This window comes from Mastomys coucha, unplaced genomic scaffold (genome assembly GCF_008632895.1).
Source record: "Mastomys coucha isolate ucsf_1 unplaced genomic scaffold, UCSF_Mcou_1 pScaffold21, whole genome shotgun sequence".
NCBI classification, from domain to species: Eukaryota; Metazoa; Chordata; class Mammalia; order Rodentia; family Muridae; genus Mastomys; species Mastomys coucha.
Window position 1 is genome coordinate 185,270,951 of NW_022196904.1, and position 12,793 is coordinate 185,283,743.

The 12,793-nt window shown below is 37.1% G+C and overlaps 1 protein-coding gene across 7 annotated transcripts in view; it reads left to right on the forward strand.

The window, feature by feature from the left end:
• Pdcd4 (programmed cell death 4) overlaps window positions 1-11,940 on the forward strand; it is a 26,772-nt gene extending 14,832 nt beyond the window's left edge. For 5 of the 7 annotated variants that reach the window (XM_031390676.1, XM_031390682.1, XM_031390680.1 and 2 more), the window contains 7 exons: window positions 1,818-2,039; window positions 3,447-3,544; window positions 4,265-4,379; window positions 8,100-8,207; window positions 8,434-8,544; window positions 9,084-9,223; window positions 11,156-11,940. In XM_031390676.1, coding sequence (XP_031246536.1) covers window positions 1,818-2,039; window positions 3,447-3,544; window positions 4,265-4,379; window positions 8,100-8,207; window positions 8,434-8,544; window positions 9,084-9,223; window positions 11,156-11,216 — 855 coding nt within the window. In that variant the 3' untranslated portion in view covers window positions 11,217-11,940. The remainder of the gene's footprint in view (window positions 1-1,817; window positions 2,040-3,446; window positions 3,545-4,264; window positions 4,380-8,099; window positions 8,208-8,433; window positions 8,545-9,083; window positions 9,224-11,155) is intronic. The other 2 variants (XM_031390677.1, XM_031390683.1) reach the window with 2 other exon arrangements.
• The last annotated feature ends 853 nt before the right edge of the window (window positions 11,941-12,793 follow it).

Consider the following 12,793-nt stretch of genomic DNA (forward strand, 5'->3'; position numbering starts at 1 on the left):
TTCCTGCCTCCACAGCTGCTAGATGGATCCCGTCCACACCCTCTGACCTTGTGTCCCACAGCCTCAGAGGCCAGGCTTTGTTGTTGCTTGTTTGAAAATCTTCCCCAGTTCCAGTGATTCAGGTGCTGAGTGTCTCTTCGTTACCCTAGTTTCTTGCGTGGAAGCGACCATCTTCTGGCTCATAGATTTTCCCTTTTATTCCGTTAAAGGTTAGACCTCTACAGTATCCTCTTAATGCTTATACCATAATCTTCCCCACTTATCTTATGGATTCCAAGGGCTCGGATCCCAGGAAGGGCTTCTGCGCGTGGATCTAACTTGCGCTCTCTTTTCCTTCTGGCCCCCAACCCTTAACAAGTCACCATCTCATCTTCTTGGTTATCTAATTTGCCAGATTAGAGGCTAATACAGAGGATGCTGCCACATCTCTGTCTTGTTGCAGTTGCTTGTTTGTACACACACAGGTTCCTGCTTGGCAGCCATCTCAGCTTCGGTGCATTTGTTGCTTGCCTATGGTCCCCACTGTTGTGCGCTAATCTTAAAGGCTTCAACTTTTCCTCCAAACTAGTGGTTCTCAAGATTCCTAATGCTGTGACCCTTTAATGAAGTTCTTCAAGTTCTTCAACTATAAACTTACCTCATTGCTACTTGTAATTTTGCGACTGCTATGAATCATACATAATGTAAATATCTGATATGCAGGATATAAGACATAGGACCCCCAAATGGGTCATGACCCATAGGTTGACAACCAGTGCTAAACTGTTTTCAGAGCATCTTCACATCCACAGAGTGGACCGTGTTTATCAAGCAGGCATGCCACCATACCATATAGACAAAGATTGCCGTCCTGGGATTTTTCCCACAGATATTACTAACCCTGATGTCTCAGTCTTAGTTGCATGTCTCATAACAAGAACCATGCAACTTCTAGCACACAAACATAGCCCAAAAGCACACTAACACTGAACAAAGGGAAGAACAGCTGTATGGGAGATCACTGACCAGGATGTCACTTACAGGGTTGTGAAAGTAGTCATCTCCTAGTTGTAGATCACGGTTTAAAAATTCCAAGGAAACTTTAAAAGTAGGCAGTGTTAAGTAACCAACTTAGAGTTGGAACTCTGCCTCTAAGGTTGTATATTTCTGCAAGGATTGGATTGTTTTAAGCATTAAATGGAGTGGTATAATGCCTGATAACCTTGTTGCATGGTTAGTAAATACTGGGTACTGTTGTGCTTTAGTGGGAAAATTTTTTATTCCATCATTTAAAACATTAATCCCACTTAAACACTGACAATCCCACTTATATTTACATGAAAGAATAAAGCAAACATTTATTTTAAAAGGAGGTGAGGTCTTACTATGTTAGCTCTGGCTGGTTTGGAATTCACTATCTAAGATCAGGTGGGCCTTTAACTCTGAGGTCTGCTTGCCTCTGCCTCTCTAATTGGGACTTAAGGCATGTGTTACCAAACCCAGTCTTCAAGAGAAAACATATAAGTAGACTATATAAACAGTTTGTAATATCAAATAAACATCTCCTCAAGTGTTCATCAGTTCTTTAGACGTAATCGTACTAGATTGTAAAGTAGAGGATTCGGTAGCTGTAGTTGAGTGCAGTGTTCACGGTGCTCTTCATGCCCTCAGTGTACCGATACTCAGGCAGGTAAAGCTTATGTCATTGTTGTCCACCTAAATATAAATATGACTGCTGATATTTCTAAAGACGAGGTGGAAAGATAGAGGAGACGTAGGACTGCAGAAATAAGATGTTACTGAGCTAGACAGGTAGTCATTTTCATTCTTTCACACAGGAGATGTTGAGAGACTTAAACCTTGGGGAGATGAAGAGCGGTGTGCCGGTGTTGGCAGTGTCCCTAGCCTTGGAGGGGAAGGCCAGCCACCGGGAGATGACATCCAAGCTACTTTCTGACCTTTGCGGGACAGTGATGAGCACAAATGATGTGGAAAAGTCATTTGACAAATTGCTGAAGGATCTCCCTGAGCTAGCCTTGGACACTCCTAGAGCACCACAGGTTTGTGTCATTTTCTTTTTGCTCCTTTCCTTTGTCTTCTACACGTACACGCTCCTAGCACATTACAGTAGTTGCAAGGGAACGGCCCACATTTCTTACTGTACAAAAATAGCTCTGCACATTTTTAGGTCTTTCCTCACAACTTTGTTTTTATTTTCTGTACTTTGTATTAAACCAAGGCCCACCCATATGGTGGCAAGTGCTCTACCACTGAGCTGTAACCTACCTAGGTCTTGATGAAACTAAACGAAACCTCTTTTCTATCTAGCTCTGTATAGTTTTTAGGTCGTATGTAATACGTGTATTTTCTGTTCATAGTTTGTTTTTTACTATATGAACATTATTTTACTAGCTAAGAATTTTATAGGTATTATGTTGTTATAATAGATATTGAATTACTTAAGTGGGATTTATTAAAACAGTTTACTGTTCCCTTTTGTAACTTTCAAAACATGTAATTGCTATTTATTAACATTTGCATAAAAATTAAATTTATAGAGAATTTCTAAATGTTGTTTCTGAAACAGCCAGTTTCTATGAGTCAAATACATTCATTTCCCTTCCCCTATTTATATACATACTTAAAAATGGTCATCTGAATTGATACTAATTACAAAATTTTTGACAAAATCCAAAATGAAGAAAGGCCAGGGGAAACCTCCCCACAGGCCTGTTAACATTTGAAAACTATTTCTTTATTTCTATTTTTTTTGTTATTTATTAGTGTTGTTTTATCTTTGTTTAATTAGAAGGTAGAATTGCACATACACACTGTTTTGTAGAGTCGATATTTCCAGTGCCCAGAGTGGACCTTACTTAGTCTTCACTACTTACACATACTTTTACTGTTGGACACTCAAGTTGTTTTCCGATTTTCTAATACGTTTGCTATGATCAGACTTTGAAATGAACATTTATTTGTGCTTAACTTTTCTCCACAACATATTTTATAGTTAGTTGAGAAAACATTCTGGGTATTGAAGAAGAGAGGTTTCCCTTGACTTGCAGGTCATTTTAACAGACATTATTGAGCGTGTGTTGAGAATGAGGCAGTGTGCAGAGTACTGGGATTATGTCATGAGCAAAGCAGAGACGCCTTCCCGACCTCATGGCATGGACTTGAAAGTTGAGCTCATGGTACACACTCAAGGAGTGTACAAGGTCAAGGTGAAGGAGTGTGCCCCGTGCAGGGCACACAAGCACCTCTGTACCCCAGCACTTGAAGGCCTGTCTAAAGGAGAACGCAGCATGCTTGACGGCAGGTGCTTTTGCAGATCTCAACATATATTTTAGATAGTGAGTGTGGAATTAGACAGTTTGTTATCATTTATGTATTTCAAAATGGTGTCCTAATAAAGATTTATTTTTAGTTTCTTTTTACATAGTTCTCTTTTTTTCTTATTCTAGTTGGTGGGCCAGTTTATTGCTAGAGCTGTTGGAGATGGAATCTTATGTAATACCTACATCGATAGTTACAAAGGGACTGTAGATTGTGTACAGGCTAGGTAAGTAATGTTTGCTACTTAGAATTTCAAAATGAGAAACCCTACAACTTCCTGTAGAATGACATGCACATGAATCAGACATTGTGAGCATGTATTTGTCCTCATGTGTTCTTCATTGTTAAAAGATGTTGCTGTGGTATAACAGGAAGAGAGCAGTAGTAAAAATGCAGAAGTTCTGAGTTACATTATGAGGGTCCCTCTTTTTAAGTCTCCCTTCTCAGGGCCTCAGTTTCCCTCCTTAGAATGTGTAGTGTCCGTGGTACCTGCTGGATCGGACAGCTCTTCGGTTTACTGATTAGAAGCCACACTTCCTGCTTGACGTTGCTAGCCTTCCTGGAGGCTGACCTCAGCCTTTCCCAGATATACATAGTAATTTTGCGGGGCTACGTTAGGTCATAGTAGGAAGATCTTCCTGGGTGGGAAGATGTGAATCAATATAAAAGTTGTATGTGAATTTATGTTCCTTCCTGGCTACATAACCATTATTTTACAATGTATTTTGATGAGAAGTGGTTGTAAAAGAATATGAAAATGTTAAATATTTTAAAAATACCTAATTTTTATTTGAAAAGTTATTTTCAAAAACTACACATTTTTTGTTACATTAAAGTTGTCAATACATACACAGTTTTGTAAGCTTTATTGATAATGTGGTAAACATCAGGCATGTCTATACGTATTATAATGAAATTTTTCTTCCTTTTTCTGTCTTTTTGATAGAGCTGCTCTGGATAAGGCTACTGTGCTCCTGAGCATGTCTAAAGGTGGGAAGCGTAAAGACAGTGTGTGGGGATCCGGAGGTGGGCAGCAGCCTGTCAATCACCTTGTGAAAGAGGTACTTGCTCAGAGTTGTCAATCACCTTGTTAGGGAGGTACTTGCTCAGAGTTGTGTGCAGGAGAAAACAGCACAACTACTACTAGATGGAATTTTTGTGGGCAGGAATTCAATGTGGCCATATATTTGCTAGTAAAAATCTGAATAATTTATGAATTAGAAAAATTAGATAATTGTTTTTCTTTTATCCTGTTTTTGTGATTTAATGGCATGACTATTAGATCTTTCATGAATATAAGAATATAAGAAGTCTGTCTAAGGAATGAGTGATTAGAAGAAGTCTGTGTGTGAACTCTAATGCTTGAAATCTTTTTTATAGCAGTATTTATTCTTAAAATGCTGCTGAGCAGAGATTATTTGTAATTATTCAATAAACATTAATTATATGAGCAATTTGAGTAATCTGAAATTAAAACTTAGGAATTATGAACATTAGAGTAGATCAGAGTGGTAGAGCTTCATAAGGATGCTCACTCTATTTGCTAAAAGAAAATAAAGTAATTGAGTTATTTTATCAAAGTGCAAGATTTGCTTCCTGTGGATTCTCTCTTGTTCTGAAACACGTGGAAACCTGTAATGTCTAACTGCAGATCTCTGACTGCAGACAGCTTTGGAGCTGTGTGTAATGTCTAACTGCAGATCTCTGACTACAGATGGGGGCTTTGGAGCTGTGTGTAATGTCTAACTGCAGATCTCTGACTGCAGACAGCTTTGGAGCTGTGTGCTCCCTTTAGTGCTTTCTTTCTCATTTTGATTTTTTTTTTGTGTGTGTACATATTTGTGTGTGTGTGTGTATGTGTGTGCGTGCATGTGTGCATGTGTATGTATATGTGTGTGTGTGTGTGTGTATGTGCTTGTCAACCTCAAGTCTTATTTCTTAGAAATGTCACTTTGTTTTTTGAGACAGTCTTTCACTGAGACTATGAGCTAGGCTTCCTGGAACGTGGGTCTCTAATTCTGAGATTATAAGCATCCCAAACAAAGATTTTTACATGGGTTATGAAGATCAAACTAAGGTCATTAAGCTTGCATAACAAGCACTTAATTGACTGAGCTGTCTTCTCAGTCTCATGTGTGTGTGTGTGTGTGTGTGTGTGTTAAGCAGTTCAGATTAGTAGTTAAAGAAATTACCATTTTTGCTTTTACCTATGTTAGAATAGATATGCTTTAAAAATTTGAAGAATTATAAGAAAAAAATAAAAAAGTTTGTTGATATGCTAGGGATATTAGGCAAGGAAGTGCAGTGAAGGGCATCCTCATTGAAAGGAAGATGCAGAACTAGCTCTGCTCTTAGAAGACGTGATCTGTAGACTAGAGGATCCAGGTGAGTCCACAAAAGAACTCCAGAAACCCAGCCACACTACTAGCCAGTAGTTTAGAAAATTTTTAGGAAACAAGATCAGTGTGTGAAATTCAGTTCTCCATATAGTAGGACTGAATGAATAGTCAGAAATGAAAATTGTAACAGCATAAAAATAGAATGTGATGAAAATAAAGGAAATTCAACCCATGTCCTAAAATAAGATGCCACATTTATGGAGTATTAGACAATATCATTAGTTAATAGGTAATATGGTAATATTCTTCAAAGGTGATATTTTGAGGAATTAACAAACTCTTAAAGAGTATGTGAATTATCTTTCAATAAAAAGAGACTGGAAATAAAACCAACAATATATAACACTGTTTTGCATTCTCATTTAAATAGAAGCAAGGTCAAGTGAAATGTTCATGTGGTTTTGTAATTTATCATTTGGAAAAATGCATTGAATCTGATGGGGAATGTTAATTTCACTTTTAAAAAAAATAAGTATTTTTTTAAAAAAGGTTTATGTATATGCATGTGTCCTGCTTGTCTGTGCAGCATGTGTGTGGAGGCCAGAAGAGGGCTGTGGATTCCTTGGAACTAAAGTTAGGGGCAGTTGTGGGTCACTGTGTGGGTGCTGGGAACTGAACCCTGCTCCTCTACAAGAGTTGCAAGTTCTGTTAACCACTGAGCTGCCTCTTCAGCCCCATGTTTCACTTTCTTAGTTGCACACAAATATAATTTAAATAACAAATATATTGTAGTTTTAGTAAAAATATACATTAAATATTAAGTATGTGTTATATTAAAAATACATACTTTTATATTAACTATTCTTTGTGTATGTGCTTAGCAAGTGTATATGTATGGTATGTGGTGCCCTCAGCATATGAGGTGTGTAATTTTGTGCCTGTGCACACGCATGCACATTAGGTGTGTCCCCACCACTCTCCATTGCACTGTGTTGACATGGGGTCTCTCTGAACTAGAAGCTGGCTATTTTGTTCTAACTTAGTGGCTAGTGAGCTTTTGGGATCTACTTGTCTCTGGCCAGCAGTGCTGGAATGATTTATGCACAGTCATGCCTGGCTGACTTTCTTCTGTGTGTTGTGGGCTTTGAACTTCAGTCTTCATGCTTGGAGTGCAGGCACTCTCACCACTGAGCTATTTCCTCAGCCTCATACATACTCAAACAAACAAACAAACAAAAAACTAAAAACAAATTTCTAATTAGAATATAGTTTAGTGGTAAAATTTTACTTTACCTTTTATGAAGATATTATAGAAGTTGAAGTGTAGGATATTTAGATAAAGTACTTTTATTCATCCAGCCAAAATTCACTTAATGCCACTAGATACAAGTATCCTTTTCTCAGAAAATTTGTAAGGAAGGTTATTTTTAGTTGAGGCTCTTGCTGAAAAAACATTGACCATTTTTTTTCTAGAGCCATAAATGATAGCATACAAGCTTTAGTTGGAAATCAAGAATTGTCTCTCTTGTTCAATTACTGGATGTTTTTATTATTTTCAAATTATTGTTTTGATGTGTTTGGGTGGTGTTTGCCTGCATGTGAGTTTGTGTGCAGTGCTCGCAGAGACCTGAAGAGGGCATCAGATCTCACTGGACAGGAGTCAGGCACCATATGGGCGCTGGGACCTGAGCTGTGCTCCTTTACAAGAGCAGCCAGGGTGCTTTTAAGCACTGAACCATCTCTGACTTCCCACTGAGGGTTTCTAGATACTGAGTTACAAATCCTCAGTTATAGAGAAAAGACAACTGTAGATTCTTGCTCTTGTAGTAACGCCCCATTATCTCTTACTTTTGGGCTTCCATTGCATTAAGAACATCTTTATGTTTTGTGGCATTCTAAAAGTGATGAGACTTTAAATTAGTGCCCTCTAGTGGCATTAAAAATTGCTCTTTTTAAAGATTTATTTTAATTATATGTATGTGTATAGGTATGTGCATATGAGTTAAGGTGCCAGTGGAGGACAGAACTGCAGGATCCCATGAGCTGGAGTTACAGTGAGCCCTGTAAAATGGGTGCTGGGAGCTGACCTCAGGTTCTCAGCTGAGCAGTGCATGCTCTTAACTGCTGAGCCAACTCTCTAGCCCCTACATCCCTCGTTTTTCATAGGATACATTGGACATTGTAGTCACAAGCAAGGTCATTCATATTATAAAACCTGCTTAGAGATACTAGAGGTTCCTTGGAAAACCAAGTACTGCGTTTACTTCATAACCGAACCATTTGAAGTCTGGGCATTTACTTTTAATCATAAGAAAGTTCTTATGGCACCACTCTGCCAAATCCCTATGTTCAATATCCGTGTGAATGTTAACACATCATTTAGGAAAGTACACATCTTTTAAAAATTAGGAATTCTAACATTTCAACCTTTAAATCTAATAGATTGATATGCTGCTTAAAGAGTACGTACTCTCTGGAGACAAAGCAGAAGCCGAGCACTGCCTCAGGGAGCTGGAAGTGCCTCATTTTCACCACGAGCTTGTCTACGAAGTAAGGTTATGTTCTCACAGCAAAGAGGATTTTCAAGTCTTCCTTTTACGCCACAGTAACTGATGTTTCTTTAATAATATAAAGTTTTCCCTTAAAAATATTAAGGTAATTTACAAGTTTATATAATTGCTACATGTTAGAGGAGGGATTAGGTAGATTTTTAGGACAAGTTTCTCATAAGTTGATTACCAAAAATTTATTTACTCTTTTTTTGTTCAAATTTTAGGCCATTATAATGGTTTTAGAGTCAACTGGAGAAAGTGCATTCAAGATGATCTTAGATTTATTAAAATCCTTGTGGAAGTCTTCTACTATTACCATAGACCAAATGAAAAGAGTATGTATGACATTATTTTAAATTGTTTTTAAAAGGTGTATGCCTCCCTCAACTATATGGTTGAATAAGAGTTATTGTTAATGAAACTTTTCTTTTAGGGAATATGTAATGTACAGTATTATGCCTACAGATTTTGTTTTTAGTTCTTTATAGTTGTGGACAAGAACAGTTCGAGTTTTTTCCCTTTTAAAGAATGATTGTTCAGTTTGTGTGATGCATTTTTTTTTTATCTAGATGAAACATTTAAATTGCATTCTTTTTCTACTTAAAATTGTGCTTTTTGAAATGTTGATGAAATTATCTAGTATTTTTATACAAGATAGTTAGGTGTAGCTGGGGAAGTCAGTGGTCAGGTAGCTTGACTTCTGCCTAGAGTTCTCTTGAGTTCTTCTAAAGAAAGCAAATATATGTTATTTTCAGGGTTCAAATATGCCTTGTTTTGCCAGATTGCACTGTGACAGTTTATGGTATAGTGGTGGATTGTTTCATGGCATATACTGTTACATAGGCTAATAGTTATATATGTAATTTTGTTCTAGGGTTATGAGAGAATTTACAATGAAATTCCAGATATTAATCTAGATGTCCCACACTCATACTCTGTTCTTGAGAGATTTGTGGAGGAATGTTTTCAGGCTGGAATAATTTCCAAACAACTCCGAGATCTTTGTCCATCAAGGTACTTTATTTAAATAATACTTTCTCTTTGCAAAACACTGAATGAGATCCTTGGGGAGCTAAGATAGCTATTTGTCATTCTGGCTCTCAGAAAAAGTGTCTTTCTTGCCGTGACTGGAGATGAAGAGCCATATGTTTAGAGTTTATGGAGAAACAAAGCGTGAATCTTGTCCTCTTGCAGTTGTGGGCAGGACTGCTATTTGGAGGGAACTAACTTTATAGTGTATATATGTAACAGAAAGTTGGGGATTTTGTAGTGAACCTTTAAGGTCTCACAACAAGTACATTGTGTAGGCTAAGTCTGAATTCAGACTTCTTTAAACTCCAAGGTCTAATGTACTCTGATGTACTCAGTAGTGGCTTCGAACTACAGGTGGGAGTGATTTTTTTTTTTTTTGGAGGGAATTATATTTGTATTTTTAGGATGTGATGTAAGATTTGATAAGGGCTTTCCTTCTTAAAATCAATAAGCTTGTAATGTAATAAGTTAAATACTTAGTTGGTGCCAAACCTACATTTTATGTACATTTTTAAGTCTGAAAAATGTAAGCTTTGAGTGTTTTTGTTTTGCAAAGACTCTCAGATAACTATTTCTAGGTAGGCTTCCTTGCTCTAAAAAGTTTAGACACTATGAGAAGATGACGGTAGAAAATGTGTAGAAATGTCTGGAATGGGGTTGTTGGCCAGCTGTTGCTGCAGATAGCATCCGTGAGGCCTCCACCTGTAGGGTCTCTGTTCTTCACTGCTTCAGCCTGCTCCTAATGGATTCAGTCCCCAGCCTTTCTGTTCAAGAACACAGTAAATTTCTCTCAGTACTATGTGGTTGCTTTTTAAGATTTTTTTTAAAGCTCTGTTTGAAAGTCTATATCTTTATTGGGACTTTATTCTGAAGAGTCATTTGAAGAGTTCTTATAGTTGTATAATACCAAAAACTTTGGCTTTCAGCCTCTTACATTTTTGCTTTTCTGTACTAAGTGTACATTTACGTGTGATCTTGCATGCTTGAGCATGTTGGTAAGCAGAGGGAGAACAAGGGATAATCCTGGAACAGGTCTCTTTGCACTAACTGATGTAGGTTGCTGGACAGTTATAGAGAGGGTTTCTTGAGTTTTCAGTGGTGGCACACTCCTTTAATCCCAGCACTTGGGAGGCAGAGGCAGGCAGATTTCTGAGTTCGAGGCCAGCCTGGTCTATAGAGTGAGTTCCAGGACAGCCAGGGCTACACAGAGAAACCCTGTCTTGAAAAACCAAAAAGAATAAAAATTCCCCAAATGGGGCATACAGGCTATTCTTACTTGGTTGTCTACACTCAAAATTTGGACTTTTCTAAGGCTGAGAAGTTATTTATTATCAGGTATTTGGCCATATTATTTATTAACATTTTGTTATATGTGGATTTGTGTGCTTATGTCATGGCACACATGTGGGGGTCAGAGCACAGTTTGTGGGAGTTCATTCTTTACTTTGACCATGCGGGTCCCAGGATCCGTCCGTCATCTGTTTTGTTGGCAAGAGCATTTACCTGTTCTGAACCATCTTGGTGGCCAAGTGTGGATAGTTTGCTAAGTTGTACAGTTTTATCTTTCCTAATGCTCATTGCTGTTTAAAGTTTGGCTCACCTGCTTTCAAATAAAGTAGAAATAAATGTTAAAGTCTATAAGTAAAATGCCTTTATTTTCTATTTTAACTTTTATTAATAACTCCAAGTAGATAAAGTTCATTAGTAATTATGCATTTATCTAAGCTACTCATACATGCTTGTTATTTGATGTTTTATAAAACATCTGATGTGTCTAGTATGTAAAAAAACATTTTCAAAGAATTTCAGATACACTGGCCTTAAAACAGAAAAACCCTTTGAAAAGTGAACGTTTTAGTGTTTTTCAGTGAGTCAGATTTTAAAGTGCTTTTGTGTTTGTTCTTTTCATTACAGGGGAAGAAAGCGTTTTGTAAGTGAAGGAGATGGAGGCCGTCTTAAACCTGAGAGCTACTGAGCACAGCGACTCTTACAGTCTTAGGTGTTACCAAGAACAGATCTCAATTGTAAGAGTTATCAGTACAGGTTTTCTTTTTTTCTTTTGTTTTAGTTAACTGTTTTTTTTTTCTTTTTTTTTTAAAGACTTTGTTTTTGGGTACAAGGCATTTCTAAAATTTTATAAATTTATGTTTAATGGGATTTTTTGAAGGAAGTATTTTCTTTTTTTTCTTTTTTTTTCTTTGAGGGGAAATTAAAGGAGGGAGAGAAGAGTAGCCACCGACGTGTGGGATGCTCCAATAAGCTACTTTCTAAGTGCCATGTTTAGGACCTAATCATTCCAAGTTTGCATTCATGTGTGACTGCCACTCCTTTCTTTCAAGGACAGTGTTTTTTGTAGTAAAATCACTGGTTTATTCAAAGCTTTAGTTAGGGGTGAAGTGAAGCTACTGAACCCCGTGTTGGCTGCTGCTGTGGAAATGCTGTGCTTTGAGAGTAAACACACACACACACACACACACACACACACACACACACACACACACACATTTTTGTTTTAAAGAGTTTTTAAAAAACGAGTTAGTCATGAGACTTTTTCATCTTTCCAGGGAACATATTGATTGGTCTTAAATATTAGACAGTTAAGTAAATGGTGGCTGGAACATCTATTTTTCTACAAAACTGGAAAAACGAACCCGGTTCTACAAGAATGTACAACAAAATAAAACATGTGAAACTGTTGATTCTTTAGTGGGAGTGCATTTATTTTGTCTTTGAAACTTCTTGTAGGTTTCCTGTCTAAACCTTAGGAGGCCTTGTGTTCATCCGGACAGTGCAAAACCAACAGAAATGTTTCATTTTTTCTTGAGACAGAACCTGCTCTATAGCTCTGACTGGCCTGATAACTCTTTAGGTAGTCCAGGCTGCCCTCAAGCTCAGGGTAATTTTTCTGTCTGGGTGTCTTGAGTACTGAGAAGCAAAGTCTAGGGGATCAGATGTCCTTCCTTCTTGTCCTTCCATGGGCACCTGCACACAGGTGGCATACACAAAGTCATACAAACTAAAATTTTTAAAAACTGTAATAGTTAAAGGCCTTTTAAGGTTATACTAGGGAAATACACGTACACTTTAATCTTCTGTTTATTAATATAACTAGAGTTTAATGAGTGAAATTTGTCTAATATATAAACAGATCTTACCCTTATATTCTGTTAACAACATGTTTAAAAAAAGCATTCTCTAAGTACTTAAATCCTAGATTTATCTAAATAACTAATATATAACTGCTCATAAATAAGTTATCTTACCTGTGGATCACATTACTTATTTAGCAAGGTTTTGAGATCTGTGGTAATGGAAGGTGCCTGGTGACTGCAGCAAAACCATTGCAAGAATAATTTTCCAAACAGCTTCCTGGTTATATACAGGGTTAGGTACCATCTTTCAGAAAGAAACCCTCTAGTGTTCAAACTTCACGCTCTTTTAGGCTCATATTATTTGATTTTTTTGCTGTAATAAGCATTCTCAGATTTTTTTTATTTGGTATTTGAGTAGCAGTTATGTAATTCTCTATTTCTTAAAATTAGTGTAATTAAG